At 49.1% G+C, this 17,678-nt stretch overlaps 1 protein-coding gene and 1 pseudogene across 1 annotated transcript in view; one reads left to right on the top strand and one right to left on the bottom strand.

Annotated features, from left to right (window-relative positions):
* The window catches only part of SNX5 (sorting nexin 5), a 42,008-nt gene extending 26,921 nt beyond the window's left edge, over positions 1 to 15,087 (top strand). The window contains exon 13 of the mRNA XM_020878937.2: positions 12,367 to 15,087. Coding sequence (XP_020734596.2) covers positions 12,367 to 12,372 — 6 coding nt within the window. The 3' untranslated portion in view covers positions 12,373 to 15,087. The remainder of the gene's footprint in view (positions 1 to 12,366) is intronic.
* Positions 9,029 to 16,792, bottom strand: LOC110128259 (small ribosomal subunit protein uS12-like; annotated as a pseudogene).
* Positions 16,793 to 17,678: the final 886 nt, after the last annotated feature.

Below are 17,678 nucleotides of genomic sequence, written 5' to 3'. Positions count from 1 at the left end.
GACCCTTCTGATGGGACATAAAGGCCCAGTCCTCACAACTGCAAAGCCCCACCTGATTTGCAGACACTGCCCTGAGGTGGTTTGCTTCCAAGGCATCCATACCCCACATGTGCTTCTGTAATGGGACTGCCTGGCCCAGGAGTCTGATCTCACCTCGAATCCAGGCTGGCTTTGGTGACATGTTTGTAATCATGGGATGGGACAAAGTGGCTCTGTGGATGGGTGGGGGTGGAACCTCCTTGCAGGGACAGGAGGAAGCCTTGCTCTCTGCTCCCTCTGGTCTCTCCCAGGGTCGGTCTGTCTGTCTCTCCAGCTGCAGTGCTGGGAGAAGCCAAGCCATGTGCAGGTGGGGCCAGCTGAGCCCAGCCTTGAAGCCCTCCTGGCCCGGGAGCCAGGCAGGTGAATGAAGGAATCTCCAGACCCACGGTGACCAGTAAGATTTTCCCTATGATGGATGGGAAGGTTCTGTGTGGTCCAGAGGGGTGGCCATCGACCATGTGGTAGCTCTGGCTCAGAGCTACTGTGGGAGACTTAAAATGCTGAAGCCCAGGGACTCACATGGTGTCCAGTGGTTTAGACTCCTAGATCTACATGACCCCCCCAGCCCCCAAATACAAAACCACAAAATGTGTTAAAAATTGCTGATGCCTGGGCCCACCCCTAAGGTTCTAATTCCAGTGTAGGGAGTTCAGTGGACAGCACTCACCCCTGGTTCTAATGTAGAGGCAGGATCAGAGCCCCTTGTTTAGGTGAATCTCGTCATTACCATAAGCCAGAGTGCTCATTAGACCCATTTTACAGATGAGGAACATGAGTCTCAGCTGGACACACAGGTCAAAGGGTGCCTATGGGAACCCTTGGTCCTTAGAGTGAGAAGCCAAGCTCTGTCCAGAAGGCTGTGGCTGGGGCCCCCTGGGTTTTGGCGAGGAGGCCCTCAACCCCCCAGGAGATGGGTTATGTCTCCCCAGGGCCTGGGCTGGGACCGCATCTAATCAGCCTGATGAGAGACTCTGAACCGCCCACTCCTGCCCTGGGAGCCGCTCACTGCCCTTCCCTCTAATTTTGTCTCCTCAGCAGTCTCCCAGGACCTGGGGGCTGCAGTGGGAGTTCCCCCCACCTTGCCTTGATGAAGGGGCTGCTTTTTCCAGCTGGCTGACTCTGGGGAGCAGGGACGGTGCAGAGCCCTGCAAGGGGAGGGAGAACCTAATAGCAAGTGCTCTAGCGAAGAGCAGGAGGCAGTGTTCACCTAGTGCTGTTCTAGGTGCTTTTCCAGACGCTTTGTAGAATTGTCACTGGACTAAAGAGAGCAGGGTGTGGCAGTCATGCCCAGTGTTTGGCTCTGGGTGGTTCCCTCTCCTGCATCCCTGCCTCGTGTTAGGGTTTAATTCTGCTCATTTTCCTCCCGGGCTCGTTCCTCTGTGTCTCTTGGGGGTGCTTTCTCATCACCCAGTGGGTTGGCTTCTGCCTCCCTTCATCAGCCACTCCCAAAGCTCACACATCTGCATATTTGCATGGGGTGGGTGTGGGTGTGGTGCTGGGGTGGTTGGGGGGTTGCTCTGAGCACAACAGGAGGGCCAAGATGGGGAGGTTCGGGGCCTTTTATGTGTACCTAAGGGGTGTTGGGACTTCAGTCTTGTCCTGGGTAATAGTCCCAACTAGTTGGAGGAGCTGAGGACTGAGGGAGGTGGTCCAGGCAAAGGGTTTGGAAACACGGTACTTAGCACATAGTAGGTGCTTCTTGAAAGTGACGTCCCCTTATTTGTCCCCACTGGCTCTTGGCTGAGGGCCATGCACACAGCAGACTCCCAGTTAGGGCTGTTTCACTGGTTTGGAGCCTTTTAATAACAGGTGCTCAGACGCTCAGTTGTGTCCAAGTCTCTGCAGCCCCACGGACTGTAGCCGGCCAGGCTCCTCTGTCCTTGGGATTCTCCAGGCAAGAATACTGGAGTGAGTTGCCATTCCCTTCTCCAGGGGATCTTCCTGACCCAGGGATCAAATGTCTTAAATCTCCTCATTGAGTGTGAGATAGTGAAGGACAGGGAAGCCTGGCGTGCTGCAGTCCATGGGGTCGCAAAGAGTCAAACACGACTTAGCGACTAAACAATAACAAAAATATCTGGGAAGCCATTTACCTGAGGGCTAATTCTAGGAATTCCATCTCTGCCTGGGTTCCTATTTCAGGCATCCACAGGGCAGCCAGAGGTTGACAGGCTGTGACTTTTCTCTGGCCAGGCAGGCAGCCCCTGCAGCCCCTAGACCCCGCCCTAGGGGTGGGGGGCATCCCAGAAAACCCAGCACTTGGCCCGAAGTGGGCGAGTGAACCACATGAGCCCTCTGCTTCCCCTGCCCTGCTCTGTGGACACTCCACCCCCTGGGAGCCACCCTGGTCTCTGTCCCCCTGGGCACTGCAGGTACCCTGGGATCAACACTGACCACCAAGGCCACCCGCTGCTGCCCCTGCACACAATGGGCCCTCTGTCCTGGGGGCCCAGCTGCTCCCCCAGGGAGAGACCCCACCCAGAAAGGGGCAGGAGCTGGGGGTCCTCGGCCGTGGTGGGATGAGTTGGAGGAGGGGGTCCACAGGCCCAGACTCTGGCCCCCTTGCCTCTGCACCCCCTGCCAGGCCTCCTGGGCCAAACCCTCCGCCCTGATTGTGCCAAGAGCCTGAACCCCACAGGTGCTCTCAGCAGCACCAGAGACTCGCACTTGGTGGTTTTCCTCCCCAGTTACAGGAGTCTGGCAGGTTACAGCCTGTGGGGTTGCAAAGAGTCAGACAGGACCGAGCACGTAAGCACTCCTGAATGACCAGTATCTACTTCAAGGGGCCCACAGGGGTGAGAGGGAGGTTGAGGGGCAGGAGGCAGCTGCCCGGAGGTGGCTCCCCCTCCTTGCCTCTCTCCCTTAGTCTCTGAAGGTCTCAGTGCAGAGGGGCCCCAAGGCCACAGTCCAAGAACCCTGCTGTTGGCTTCACACTAAACAAGGCTGAGCTAAGGTCAGTGTCGTGAGGCGCCAGGGATACTGGAGCTTCTACTGCAGGGAGGGCAGGTCAGGAGCAACCTTGAGCAGGAGAAAGGGTTCTGGTGGGGTCTCCCAGCTGGGGGTCCTGTAGGACCTGGGGCCAGGAAGCAGGAGGCACCTCTATCCAGTGGTCTGAGGGAGCGCTGGACAGGGCGTACCTCCAATTACCCCCATCTCCTTGGACAAGTCACTCAGCCCCTGGTTTCACATCTGAAAAGTAAAAGTGGAAGTGTCAGCAGGGGTGGAAGCATCCCCAGTGGTGAATGGAGGGAAAGGGGACCACTAGGCGATATGGAGACCCATTCACACTCTAAAGGCATAGCGTTCACAGGCAAAGACCAGGGCAGTGAGTGTCTGGAGTGAGGCAGGCCGAGGTGGGGATGCCCAGAATGAATCTACCCAGGGTGGTCTACAACTTGAACAGGAGTCACAGAAGCGTGAGGCGCATGCATCACTCACTCTACCAACAGCCTGAACCACATGCTGGGCTCGAGCGACAGCAGGGGATGAAACACACTGTCCTTGCCCTCCTGGACTTTATTCTGCTGTAAGTGTGGGGGCGAGAGCGACAGTGAAAAAACGAGCAGGTTCATATAGGTGTTGCGATGCTGCTTTGCTGAGACACATGTCTGGGAGGATGAGCGGGGCTGGAGCCGTTATTTTACATGAAATTGCCGAGGGTGGCTTCACTCAGCAGAGGCCTGAGTGGCTTCACTCAGAGAGGCCGGTGGGTGTTTGCGAAGAGTGTCCAGGTGGAGGAAAAGGAAAGAAAGAGCAAGGATATTCAAGAGGGAGGGGACATACATATGCCCATGGCTGATTCCTGTTGATGTTCGGCAGAAATCAGCAAAATTCTGTAAAGCAACTATCCTTCATTTAAAAAATAAATTAAAAAAAGAGCAAGGATGATGGTTGTCCTGTGGGGCATTTTTGGTGTCTGTTAGCTAATGCTGCGTAACAACCACTCCAGCACCTAGTAGCTTAAAATAACAGCTCTTGAATTTTAATGGCTAGACCCGGCCAGGCAGTACTTCTGGTACGTGGGCTTACTCCACCAGCCAAGGTTGGCTGCCAGGCCGGCGGGGGCAGGGGCTTAGAATGACCGCCCCGGGAAGGCTGGTCTCGGCTCTGTGGAGTCCTGGCCCCCAGCAAGCCTCATCCAGCTTATACTCATGGCCGCTGGACAAGCTTCCAGGAGAGTGAGTCTGAGCTCGGAACTGGCACTGTCACTTTATTTTTTAATTAATTTTTATTGGAATATAATCGCTTTTACAATGTGCTGTTAGTTTCTACTGTACAACAAAGTGAGTCAGTCAGACATACATATATCCCCTCCCTTTTGGGTTTTCTTCCCATTTAAGTCACCACAGAGCATTGAGTCGAGTTCCCTGTGCTATACAGTAGGTTCTCATTAATTATCTATTTTATGTTAATACACAGTGTCAATAGTGTATATGTTAATCCCAATCTCCCAATTCATCTCACCCTCCCAGCACTGTCACTTCTGATGTATTTTGTTAACTTATAAGATTCAAGGGGAGGGCTATTTGACCCAGCTTTTTGATGGAGGTGCTGCAAACATCAAGGCCACATTTGCAACTCCTACAATCCCCTGTGTTGCAAGTGAGCAGCCAGGGCTCAGAGTGACCCATCCGAGGCCACATGGCCACGGAGAATGCAACTCAGCTTGGTTTAATGTCACAGTTTGTGCTTTTTTTCATGAAAACTTCTTGTCCCCCAAGTTTCTTAAATTGTTTCATTTCCCCCAAATTACATGTTAAGGGAGAAACTACAGAGAAGTAAGTGAAGTCACGGAGTGGCAGGACAGAGAGGTGAGACACCTAATAACCTTGCAGGTTTTCCTTCTGCACAAGTGTGACTCCCCCCTCCCCTGCTGACACCCTAACCCCACGGCCTCCTTCCCGGGCTAGAGATGGGGGTCCTATAGGCAGGGATGAGATCTCCTGGCCAGAGGGATGGTCTGGTCAACCTGGTAGAAGGAGGGAAAGGCATTCCTAGCCAAAGTGGTGGAAGCAAGCTCGCTGCTTCTGGGGGCTGGGAGAGGTGAGGTGGACACCTGGCCACTCCACCCTCCCTTGCTGCCCTCCCCCCACACTCGCAACCAAAGGAAGCTGTGCCCGCCCACTTCCCACTCTGGGTCTCGACTTACTCTTCTGTGAAATGGGTCTGATGGGCCTCACACCTGAATGGGCATAGCATCACCAGGGAAGGTGCTAAAAATGCACAGTCCGAGGCTCCATCCCTGAGTGAATGGAGGGGTGTGGGGGTGGGAGGGCTGGGGGAGGAAAGTACAGTTTTACCCAGTGCCCCTGGGGGGGCCTCTGATGACAGCCCCGCACCCATATCAAGAAGCCCCTTGCCCCCCGAGGATGCTGGCAGGACCCATGGCCCCAGGACCCATGAAGCACCCGCTGAAGCAGGATCATATTTACCAGGATCTTCCAGACCTGGCACTCGTCATAGACCAACAGGTGGCCCTTTGGGGCTACGCCTTTGCCAAACACCTTCCGAGTCCCTGGTGTGGCTCCCGTCCCGGCCACTGACACCAAGTGCCCCAGCAGTATCTCAACCAAAAAGCCTTGAGGGCGACATGTGTAAGGGCCCCTCTCTGAGGCCCTGCGGAGGGGAGCTCCGTGGCCCGAGGATCTCAGGGCTCCCTCCAAGGACTCTTCTTGGCCTTGTGCTGCTCCTCACTCCATCAATATTTGTTTCTCCCCTGGCTGCAAACAGCCCGGTATTTGCTTAAAGGGCTGAGCAGACGTGGCAGCCCTGGGGGCTCCCTCCTCTCTGCAAACAGGCTCCCCGGACAGCCCCGCCTCTGCCGGGCCCAGCCCAGCTCTACCAGGTCACTTCACGTTGAACTGGTCCTCTGGCCCCCCACACATTGGGTCTGGTCCCAAGCACATTCCCCCAAATGTCCCCCATATGCTCCTGGCTGCAGCAGGGCTCCTGATCCCAGCTTGAACAAGCCACATGGAGGCTGTGGGGACAGGATGTGCTCTTGAAACAGATTTGCATGTGGTTTTCTAGGAAACCAGCTCCTGGCCTGGGCGAGTGCAGCACACAAGCCCAGGAAGCCCCAGCTGGGACCCCCAGAGTTGTGAAATGCTATTATGAGTGTGTGACTGGCCCTCGGACAGGCCACTGAACACTTTTTTCTGCCAAATTTAATCATATTGGTGTTGTTCAGTCATGTCTGACTCTTTGCGACCCCATGGACTGCAGCACACCAGGCTTCCCTGTCCTTCACCATCTCTTGGAGCTTGCTCAAACTCATGTCCATTGAGTCAGTGATACCATCCAACCATCTCATCCTCTGTCATCCTGTTCAGATGGGATCTTGTAATTTTTACCTCCTCGGAACCTGGGGACCTTGGCTCTTACCTCCCTCCCACACACAGCAGAATATTTTGAGGTCCGTCGCCCTAATTTTGAGCATCGCTCACATCAACACAGGTGTGGTGATTGTTCCTTTCCTAAGATGGACTTTAATGGCAAACTGGACATTTGCTGCTTCTTAAAAAACTTATCATTTTGAACTACATTTCAAGAAGTACTGGTAGTAAAGTTGCAAGGACAGTACAGAAAGATTCCCATCCTCCTCTCCTAGCCTCCCCAAACTTAAAAACATGTAGCCAGCGGTCAAGTCAAAGTTTAACTCTGACACTAACACCCTGAGTCCAAGACGAGAACCTGCGTGAACCTCGCCAGCTTTTCCACTCAAGTCCTTCTTGGCTCTAAGAACACATCCAGGACCCCGCACGTGCATCTGCTTGTTCTATGTCCCTGCTGTGTTGCCCTTGGCAAAGGTTCCCAAACTGTTTCTTGTCTGTCCAGACCTGAATACCCGCGAGGAGTGTTGACCAGTCACCTGGCCAAAGGCCCCTCAGCCCAGGGTTGGTGGGGTCCACACAACTGGGTGGAGGACCTGCGCCTGGCCAGGGCACTGCAGACATGGAACCTGGGATCCCAGGCCACAGGGTCACAACGTTGACTTGTGCAATGATGCCTGGCTCTCTGGGCTCCCCCAGTGGCTCAGCTGGTTAAAGAACCCGCCTGCTAGTGCAGGAGACGCAGGAAACAAGGGCTCGATCTCCTGGGTCTGGAAGATCCCCTGGAGAAGGGAATGGCTAACCAGTCCGATGTTCTTGCCTGGAGAATCCCATGGACAGAGGAGCCTGGTAGGCTACAGTCCACGGGGTTGCAAAGAGTTGGACACGACTGAACTCACACATGTGTGCACTCACTGGGCTCTCTGGTCAAGTGGTCCTAAGGGGCTTTCCTTCTGCGAGGTCCTAGTCACTTCTTACCCCTGCCCTGTGAACAGACACCTCAGGAAAGATTCCTGGAGGCTGTTCCAGTGCCTTTTCTCCTCAAACTTTCCATGGTTCTAGCCTCCATCAGCCAGCAGATCTTGTCTTCAACATTGCTCTGTTTTCCCCTCTCTCCTCACCTTTTCTTCCTATATTGATCAGATTTACACAGCAAGAAAGGGCAGTCCCTTCTGCTCCATGGACTTATTTAATCAGGTAGCTATTTCTATCAAGGTGGACTTAGGGATCTTCTATTTTGTGAGTGATAATCTGATAGAATCATTTTTTATTTTATTCCCAGTTTTGCAGCCCTGGCTGCTAGGAGTGCCATCAGGACTCCTGTGTCCTGTGGACCAGCCCCCATGTTTTCTGGCTCCTTATGGTTTCCCAGGATTTTGCTACCCTTCCTTCTTGCTTGGCTAATCATTAGATATTCTGCTTGGGTTCTGTGGGCCTTTGAGAGCAAGGTCACACCTTCTGTTTGATATCCATTATGGGCTAGACTATACGTAAAACTTTTCCTTAGTTGACTGGTATGTATTGGCAGAGCTGTGTCTTTGAAGGAATCCCCACCACGTGGAGTTGGAAGTTGTGATTTTTGTATGGGGAGCTGTTCAAACCAGGCAGAGTCCAAATCAGCTGCAAAATGACTGCCTTTTACAGTTCCCGTCCCTTCTCTCTTGGAGTCCCCCCAGGGAGCCCCCTAGGGTCTGAAAGCTGGAGGACACCAGAGTCACACTGACTAGGAGCTCCATTTGTGCAGCACATGGGGTCGTGCCAAGAGGTTAACCTTAACCTTTGTTTACAAGCTTCACCTGATCTTACTAACTCCTGAGAGAGCTGGGAAGGTCCTTAGTTTGGGTTCCCTCAGAAGTCGACCTTGTTGCAAGGATTCAAGGGCAAGGGCTTTGTACGGGCAGTGATCCCTGGGCGGGGGGCGGGGTGGGGGGCATGGGGAAGGGAGACAGAGTTTAGGGTTAGAATTAGTTCTGGCTTCTTATTCTGACTCCTCGCAGCCCCACCTGCGTTCCCAGCCTGTTCTGCTGAACTCCTGGGCCTGGGCTTTCCTTCTGAGTCTGGAGTGAGAATTCTGGGCTGGGAGACCTGGGCTTTGCCATCAGCTGTCTGTGGTTTGTTGTGGGCCCCGGGTGCAGCCCTGCCTCCTTGCACAAACAGGGAATCATCCTGGTCTGGCCCACCTCCTGGGACCACCTAGGACTTCAAAGCAGACAGGTGAAAAAAGGGTTGTGACAGTCCAGGGCCTGGCTGACTTTCTGGGCTCCAAGAAATGGAAAGAGACAAAGAACATATAAAAAGAAGTTCTACCTTCCTGGTTTTCAGGAACATGTGAGTTAAAAGTTCAACTGTGGGAATTCTCTGGTGGTCCAGTGGTTAGAACTCTGTGCTCTTACTGCCAAGGGCCCAGGTTCCGTCCGTGGTGGGGAACCTAAGATCCTGCACAGGATGGCCAAAAGAAAAGAAAATACTAGTGATTGCTGTGGGTGTGTGGAGGTGGGGGGAGGCTGTCTTAGCCCCTTTGAGGGGCAAATTGACACAGTCTATTCTAATACAAAAATGTCCACATCCTCTAACCAAGAGAATCACTTCTTTGAATCTGCAGAAGTGTGACATTGTGGGTGTGTGAGGCTGTTCACAAAAGCACTATTTCTCCGTGATCCTGAGCAAGCTCCAGCCTTTATTTCCAACCTGTCACAAACTAATACATTTTACTCTTACAGTAGAAATGAATTACTAGAGGAATAAAGTTTTTAAAACACAAAAGGCTTACAAAATACAAGCCCATGATTTTTATTGTGAGATTTGACATAGCATCACTCTACCAAATTGCTATAGAAGTTTCTCAGTGTTTACCCCCAGCCCGGGGCACAGAACCACAGACCCTGGGCTGTGATGCTCAGCTGTGCTGCTTGCAAAACAAACAGGAAAGAACCTAAATATTTATTAATCGAAGAATGACTATATAAACATATTATGTCCACAGTATAAAATCCAGGTAAGAGTAAAAAAATTAAGATGAGAAATTTATAAGACCTAACATAGAAAAGTGGCTGAGACTCAGAACTGAAAAGATGCAGTGTTCTTATGTGTTAAATGTAAAAAAAAAACGGAAAAAAAAAGCAAACAACCCACAATAAAACAACATTTTATGTGTCCTATGGGCTTGTGAATACATGTGAAAATGTATAAAAACGGGAGTGGAGACACATCTGTCTGGTACAGACACCTTGTTTGGTTGCACATCACTTTTTGTGCTTTGCAGGCATTGCTTTTTTTTTTTTTTTACAAATTCGGCATTTGTGCCAACCCCACGTTGAACATGTCTGTTGGTGCCACTTTCTCAGCAGCATTTGCTCACCTCATGTCTCTGTCACATTTGGGTAATTCTTCCAATATTTCAGAATTTTTCATTATTATCATGTTTGTGATGGTGATCTGTGAGTGGTGATCTTCAGTGTTAGTACTGCAAAAGATTATGACTCCTTGAAGGCTCAGATGATGGTTATCATTTTTTATCAACAAAGAACTTTTTTCGGGAGACTGCACCACGTGTATATGAAAATCTATTACTATTGTGCTTTCATCATCAGAATGTATGAGCTTGGTCTTTCCTTCTTACTTTTGTATAAGGTCAAAACAGATACATTGGCTACTTTGATAACCTTAAAGTGGACTCCAGGAATGTCGCCAATAGCATGCTCTTTGTGACCAAAGCCAGCAACCAGAACTTCATCATTTTCTTCAATAAAATTTAAGCAACCATCATTGAGTACAAAGGCTGTGATTTTTTTTTTTTAAACCATTCTTGATTAGCTGAACCCTGGCACACTTCCTGATTGCAGAATCTGGCTGTTTGGTTTCAACCCCTGCTTTTCCGAGCACAATTCCCTTGACATGAGACGCGCCTCCGAAAGGGTTGGCCTTCAGTGCCGTGCCCACATGGGCTTTCTTGTACTTTTTATCACGCCACTTCTGGACTTGTTAGTGACTACGGAGCTTCCTGGCAGTATGAAGACTGTGACACTTGCCCATCCTGCCAGCATCACAGGCCTGAGTGAAAAGGAAAGTACTTTATAATTAAGGTATATACATTGTCTTTTGGACATAATGCTATCACACACTTAATAGACAGTGTGAACATCTTTATGTGCCCTGGGAAACCAAAAGAATTAGTGTGACCTGCTTTATTGCTGTGGTCTGGGACCAAGTCTGCAGTATCTTCAAGGGCTGCCTGTATTGGGAATGGTGAGTAAAGGGGGAATCTTTCATAAGGGCTTAATGTTTATGAAAAGAATGCATCCAAATATTACTTGCATAATGTAAAAACTGTGACATCTGAATTGTGGTGTTGGAGAAGACTCTTGAGAGTCCCTTGGACTGCAAGGAGAGCCAACCAGTCCATTCTAAAGGAAATCAGTCCTGAATATTCATTGGAAGGACTGATGCTAAAGCTGAAACTCCAATACTTTGGTCACCTGATGCGAAGAACTGACTCATTTGAAAAGACCCTGATGCGGGAAAGATTGAAGGCAGGAGGAGAAGGGGACTGCAGAGGATGAGATGATTGGATGGCATCACCGACTCAATGGACATGAGTTTGAGTAAACTCCGGGAGTTGGTGATGGACAGGGAGGCCTGGTGTGCTGCAGTCCATGGGGTCTCAAAGAGTTGGACATGACTGAGTGACTGAACTGAACTGAACTGAGGCAACGTTAATCTAAGGCAGGCAGGTTGCACTTCAAAGTGAATTTTCCAGACTCTGCCCTACCTCCTAACAGAGGGATAAACCACCCACTCTGCCATGCAGTGAGATGTGATTAAATGAACAGTAAGAATCAGGTGCAGATTCATGAAAAAGAAGGCACAGTTGCAACCTGAGAGGCTGGGAGGAGGAGACTGGCTGGCTGGTTGTAAACAAGCCTTGTGTGAAGGGGCCAGTGGTCAAGGAGAGAATTTGGGTTTTAGGTTTGAACAGAGAGTAAAATTCTAGTGCCTGCCTTCTGAGTTGAGGGTAGGCTGAGCACAGGTATTAGTCTCGGCTCCTTCCTGAATCCCAGCTCATGTGAAACAGTAAAGGGAGAGAAACCCTCAGAGGTGAAGAGGGTGCAGAAATTGTTGGCTGGCTCAGCAGCCAGGGTTAGGGTTAAGTTGAGTCATTTCCTCTCTATTTCTATTTTTCTGAGAGTTTTTTTTTTTTTAATTATAGATGGATGTTGAATTTTCTCAAGTGCTTATGTCAATCCCTTCATTCGATTTACATTCTGGGACCCCATGACACAACCACCCCCCACCCGACCCTTGCCCAGCAAATTCAAAGACATCATGACCTCCTTCATTGCTTCAATCCTGCCCCTCCCCAGCATCGTCCCTGATCTACTGAATCGTTTACATCATTCAAGTAGGTGGAGTATTTTTTTTTCCATCTTTAAAATCTGTCCCTTGAGAAGTTCACATCATCTATGTGGTAATCCTGCCAAAAAATGTTTAACCTGAGTCCAGTCATGAGGAAACAATCAACAAAGTCCCCAGTATTTGGGACGAGCTACGTGACAACAGACCCGGACCCTTCAAGCGTGTCAGTGCCGTGAAAGACAAAAAAGAAAACAACCAAGGATTGTTTCTGATTAAAGGAAAGACCAGAGACGTGACAACCAAAGGGAATGCGTGAACCCCGATTGGCTACAGGATGGGGAAAAAAGCAAGTGTAAAGAATGTGTCTGTTGCTGGGGCATGTCCACATGGTCTGTGCGCGGGATGACATTATTGATTCACTGGCCCGTTTCTCTGAGTGGGATGTGGCATTGAGCTCATGGAAGAGAATGGTCTTGTTCCTAGGAAAGCACACTGCATAATTTAGGAGTATCTGTACCCCAAAATGACTATGTGTGTGTGTGTCGGGGGGGGAGGTAGTAAATGAGGCAGAATGTTAACAAATGATGAATTTAGGTGAAGGGTGAAGAGGTGTGTGTTATACTCTTCTTTCAACTTTTTGCAGGTTTGACAGTTTTCATAATAAAATATTAAGCAGAAGAGGATCTTCCCTGGATCCATGTCTGCCTACAACTACACCCAGTTTTTCTACCGATCGACGCAGCCGACCTTCTGCATAGAGTCTCTGATGCTCAGGCTTTAACTCCTCCCCCGGCCCATTCGTGCGTCTGTCCATTCCTAGCTGGTTTCTGCCCATCGCCACGCTGGACCTGCCTCGCCCAGATCCTCACTGCTTCCGTGCTGCCTGCGGTCACATTCCACATGGGCGGCCACTCCTTCTCTTCCAAACACTCTTGTCTCTCAGCCTCCACAACCCTGGCTTCTCCTGGTTTTCCTTCTGCCTCGCCAGACTCTTCTCACTCTTCTTAACTTTCTCCCCTTTCTCTACTCACCCTGGAAAGCCTGGGTTCCTAGGAGCTCAGACCCTTTCTTTCATTAAGTCTTTCTTCAGGTGGTTCACTGATCCCTATAGATTTAAAGAAGGAATTTGTTATAAAGATGCCCACACTTGACAGCTTTATTTTTTTGGCTCATTCTCTTGGTGTTTTAAAATTAATTTTTTTTACTTTTGAAAACTTTATTTCAATATAACTATACTTATAGAAATTAATTTTAGTTGAAGTACAGTTGATGTACAATGTTGTTTTAATTTCTGCGGTACAGCAAAGTGCTTCAGTTATACACATATACACCTTTTTTTCATATTCTTTTCCATTATGGTTTATCATAAGATATTGAATATAGTTCTCTGTGCTGTACAGTAGACCTTAGACAGTTCTCATTTGACATCGCTCCTTGGATATTTCGCAGACATCTCAAGTTGAACTTTACTCATTTATTCATCCATCCATTGAGCACATACTGAGCACTCACTATGTGCTAGGCACTTGCTGGAAACATTGGGGAAGGGGAAGAAGGAGCCAATTTTGGCTTCACCATTGGAGACATTTTTATTGGGAAATAGATGATGAACATATAAGAAAGAATTTGAGGGTGGTAAGGACTCTGAAGTTGGCGCTAGTGGTTAAGAACCTGCCTGCCTGCCAATGCAGGAGACATAAGAGAACTGGGTTCAATCCTGGGTGGGGAAGGTCCGCTGGAGGAGAGTATAGCAATGCACTCCAGTATTTGCCTGGAGAATCCCATGGACAGAGCCAGGCTACAGTGCATGGAGTTGCAAAGAGTCGGAGACAACTGAAGCAACTTAACACGCATGCATGCGCATGGACTCTGAAGAGAGTAAAATGATGAAAGGGATGTTAGAGACTGCTTGGGTGGACTTATATATTTAGGGTGATCTGAGGTGTATTTTGTGGGAGGTGCATTTAAATGGATGAGCTCAGGATGAGATGCAGGTGCAACGTGACAAGATGGTGAGATGAGGGGTCTAGGTAGAGGGCATGGCTATTTCAATGCCCTCTGGATGGGAGTGGGCTTGGCGTGTTCTGGAAATGAGATGTGTCCCCAGAATCAGAACCTTGATCCTTTCTTTTCCTATCTGGTTTGTATTTAAAATTTTCAGGGCATGTAAGACCCTGTCATCAACTCTATCTAAAAACCTTGATTTGACATTGCATTCTTATTTTGGGGTCTTCTTCAGATCGAGAACAGTTCCCTCTCTGAGCTGGACAGTACCTTGATTCTTTTAAGGGCAGGGAGTCAGAATATCAGGACAAGAAGCAGATGTTTGTCAGAGTTTCACCTGTCCTTTTACCCATGTGCAAAGCGCAAGGAATAAGCTGACATCTGCTTGAAGGGGGATGGTTTCCATTGTCGGCTGGCTCTTGGAGACCCACCACCAGCCCACCCCAGTCCTCTCCAGCTGGCCTTGTGTTCCTGGAGACCAGGAGGGACAATGAGGGAGAGTTCTGGGGCTGATAGCTAAGACATTGCTGAAAGTGTCCTTCCCGGCGAAGTGGAAAGGGTGACCTGATTCTTATAACCTTTCCCAGTAGAAGTTGCAGCAAATGATGATAAAATCTTTGCACCTCCCTCAGGGCTGGATCCTATTAGGCCTTGCTAATGAGGCAAAAATCCATCTTTTTAAAAGAGGGAGTTGAAACTTATCCTTAAAAGGATCAGAAACAGACCTTAAATTTTTCTGAATGGGCAACACATTCATATCTTTCTAGAATTTAAAAGAAATTAAAAATGTGCCCCAAATATTTTCCTTTTATTCCTGTCCCCAGCCTCTCAGTTTCCACCTGCCTCCATTTCCTGCCCTACAAACGCATAACCACTATTATCACTTTTCTGTGCATCCCTGTGTGAGACCCGCTCAGAGCCCCAGAGTTGATATAAGATTATTTTGTACTGAAGATATTTGAGATTCAACAGATGCAGAAAGAAGTCTTCTTGGAGCTTCCTTTATCTGACTAAAAGGAGAAATTTCTGAGAAATGAGGATGACCATAAATTTCCTCTTTGGGGCAGGAGAGAGACCAAGATTGCCCTCTTGGGAGAGTTTCACAGTGCATGAAGAAAATGGAAGGACCTGCATGAACAAACACCATCACAAATGTTCTCATGGTCAGTTTGTTTTCCTAAAATCCATTTGTCTTTTCTAAAGAAACCTGCTTCTTCTTCCTATAGAAGTCTTTTTCCTCCTCTTCCACTTCCCCTACTAAGTGAGGTGTGTAAGTAGATAAGGCCCAGATTCTGAGAACTACTCTTGTCATTGAGGACTCTTGCATGGATGAATAAATAAGCTCTGCTTTTTCTCTTGCTGCCATGTCTTTTACAGCTTAATTTACAGGCCCCAGTCACAAAGCTAAGAAGGTAGAGGAAGGTTTTTCTTCCTTGGCACTTGCAAAGACTTTTCGGGGGTGATATATGTAAATATAACCACAAGTCTTGTTGTGGGTATTTGTTTTAATTGCACTCTGGGAAAGATCTGAGGGGATTTACTGGGACACAGGGTAGGTATATGTTTAATGTTAAAAGGAACTCCAGAATTTCTCCAAGTGGTTGTTCAATTTTCAGTTTCTGCCAGCAGAATATGAGAATTCCAGATGCTCTCCCTTCTGCCAACACTTGGTATTGCAAGTTCTTAATTTTAGCCATATTTGTGGGTATTACATGGTATTTGGCTGTGGTTTTATTTTGCATTTCCCAGATGACTAGTCATGCCGAGCATCTTTTCATGGGCTTGTCAGCCATCTGTGTATCCTTTGTGAAGTGTCTACTCATGTCTTTTGCCCATTTTTTTTTTTTTTCCATTGAGTTGTCTACCTTCCTACCAGTGAGCTGTGCAACTACTTTCCATATTCTAAATGCAAGTTTTTTCCTAAGGTCTATGTGTGGTAACTTATTTCCTGCCAGCCTGTGGTTTGCCTTCTTAGAACAGGAAGCTTTTTCCCCCCAAACTTATTCATTTTTAATTGAAGGAAAATTGCTTCACAATATTGTGTTGGCCTCCACTATACATCAACATGAGTCAGCCACAGGTATACACGTATCCCCTCCCTCTTCAACCTCCCTCCCACCTCCCACCCCTTCCCACCACTCTAGGTTGTTACAGAGCCCCGGTTTGAGTTCCTTGATTCAAATAGATTCCCATTGGTTATCTGTTTTACACATGGTCGTATATATGCTTCCAAGTTACTCTCTGCACTCGTCCCACCCTCTCCTTCCTCCCCCTCCACCCGTGTCCATTAGTCTGAGAACCAGAAGCTTCAGTCCTCTGCCACTGACCCCTCCCCCTGCCCAGCTGGCCTCCCCGCCTCCTCAGTCCTTTCAGATCCCTCTGGACTCACTTCAATCCTTTTCTTTCCTGCTTTGCAGGTCAGCCTCTCCATTCCTCCCTCTATTCTTGCACAACCCTTCTTGGGGCTCAATTTTTTTTTTTCAAAAAGAGTCAGTTCTACTTGGAAAGAAGATGTATCTCCTCCCCCCGCCTCCCCGCCCCCTAGCTCTCTCTCTGCCGGCCTGTGACTGGCTCGTGCCCAGCCCCACATCTCTTTTTCTCCATCCCCTTTATTCTTCAGTTTCCCCACCCTTGCTTCCATATCCATCATGGACCAAAGATTAACCTTTGAGGATAAAACCAGGCTTTCCCCCCAGTAGAGGCTTTTGTACAAAGTGTTCTTCCAGAAACCTCTCCAATTCCTATCTTGCCAGAAGAAACTGGGGTGGGCCCCTAGAAAGTAAGTCCTACCACACCGAGAACCCCAAATTACAGTTTCACTGGATGAGAAGAAGCCCTCAGAACAAATTTCATTTCTCTTCCTGTAATGTACTCACCTGTAATGTAATGTGGGTCTCCTGCCATGTTCAATGATTACAGTCCATGGAAGCATTTATTAACCCTCACCTGGGTCAGAGTCACTCATCTGGGTAGTTTTTAATCCCCACCTCTCAGAGCTGGGTCTGCCGATTAGACAGTTAGACAGTGATGGTTCCCAGAACATCAGTGTCTGTACCACCTGTGAACCCGTGAGGAATGCAAATTTCTAACCACAGGAGGGGGCCTTGCATTTGAGCATGCATCAGTCACCGGGAGGGCTTCTCAGAACAATTATGACAGAGATTGCTGGGAGCAGCTCCAGAATCCAGGAGGTCTCCGTGGGCGTTTGCATTTCTAACGCGTTCCTGCTTCAGGAGCATGCCTTGAGCATCACTGTGTGGGAGGGTCTGATTCAGCCGGTCTTGGGGGGTGGGCCTCGTACCCTACGTTTCACAGCTCCATGGGATTCTGATGTACAACTGAAGTTGACATCCCCCGGTCTGTGGGCTGGGGTGCAACACGGCTGAAACTGTGAAATTTTAGCAGAAAAAAAGTGTCTGATTTATTTATTTAAAAATTTTAAAAAATTGAAATATAAGTGATTGACAGAAAAAGAGTTTTAAATGCAGGACCCTCCTGAAGCGTTTCTTCCTTTGTCTAACCTTCCCTTCCAGAGCAGCCCTGTGTGTCCAGTGTACTTGTGGCCCCCTAAGCTTCCCCTGAAGTCCAGCAGGACCCACCCTGAGGTTCTGAGCAAGCCTGGCTCCCGGGTCCAGGGTGGGGCTGGCAGCACTCGGGCCCAGGGGCTTGGGAGCTGTCAGAGGACAACTCCAGGAAGGGAGTCCCTGGAGACCTGCAGGAGGTGTAGAGGCCGCTTGGCTAGAAAGAGACACGCCACTTTTGGTGCCAGGTGAGCAGTAAAGATGGAAACTGTTGCCAAGGGCCTGGGGACTGGGTGTCTGAGACTGCCCTAGCAAACTCCCAGGGGATGGGTTCACACTAGTACAGGTGAGTTTTGCTGTCCAGCCATGCCTCTGTCAAGTGTGGTCACCAAGACCTTTGATTGTTTTTATTTACTCTTTTATTGAGGCA

This window comes from Odocoileus virginianus, chromosome 9 (assembly GCF_023699985.2).
Source record: "Odocoileus virginianus isolate 20LAN1187 ecotype Illinois chromosome 9, Ovbor_1.2, whole genome shotgun sequence".
In the NCBI taxonomy this organism is placed as follows: domain Eukaryota; kingdom Metazoa; phylum Chordata; class Mammalia; order Artiodactyla; family Cervidae; genus Odocoileus; species Odocoileus virginianus.
This window is presented reverse-complemented; position numbering and strand designations above follow the sequence as displayed.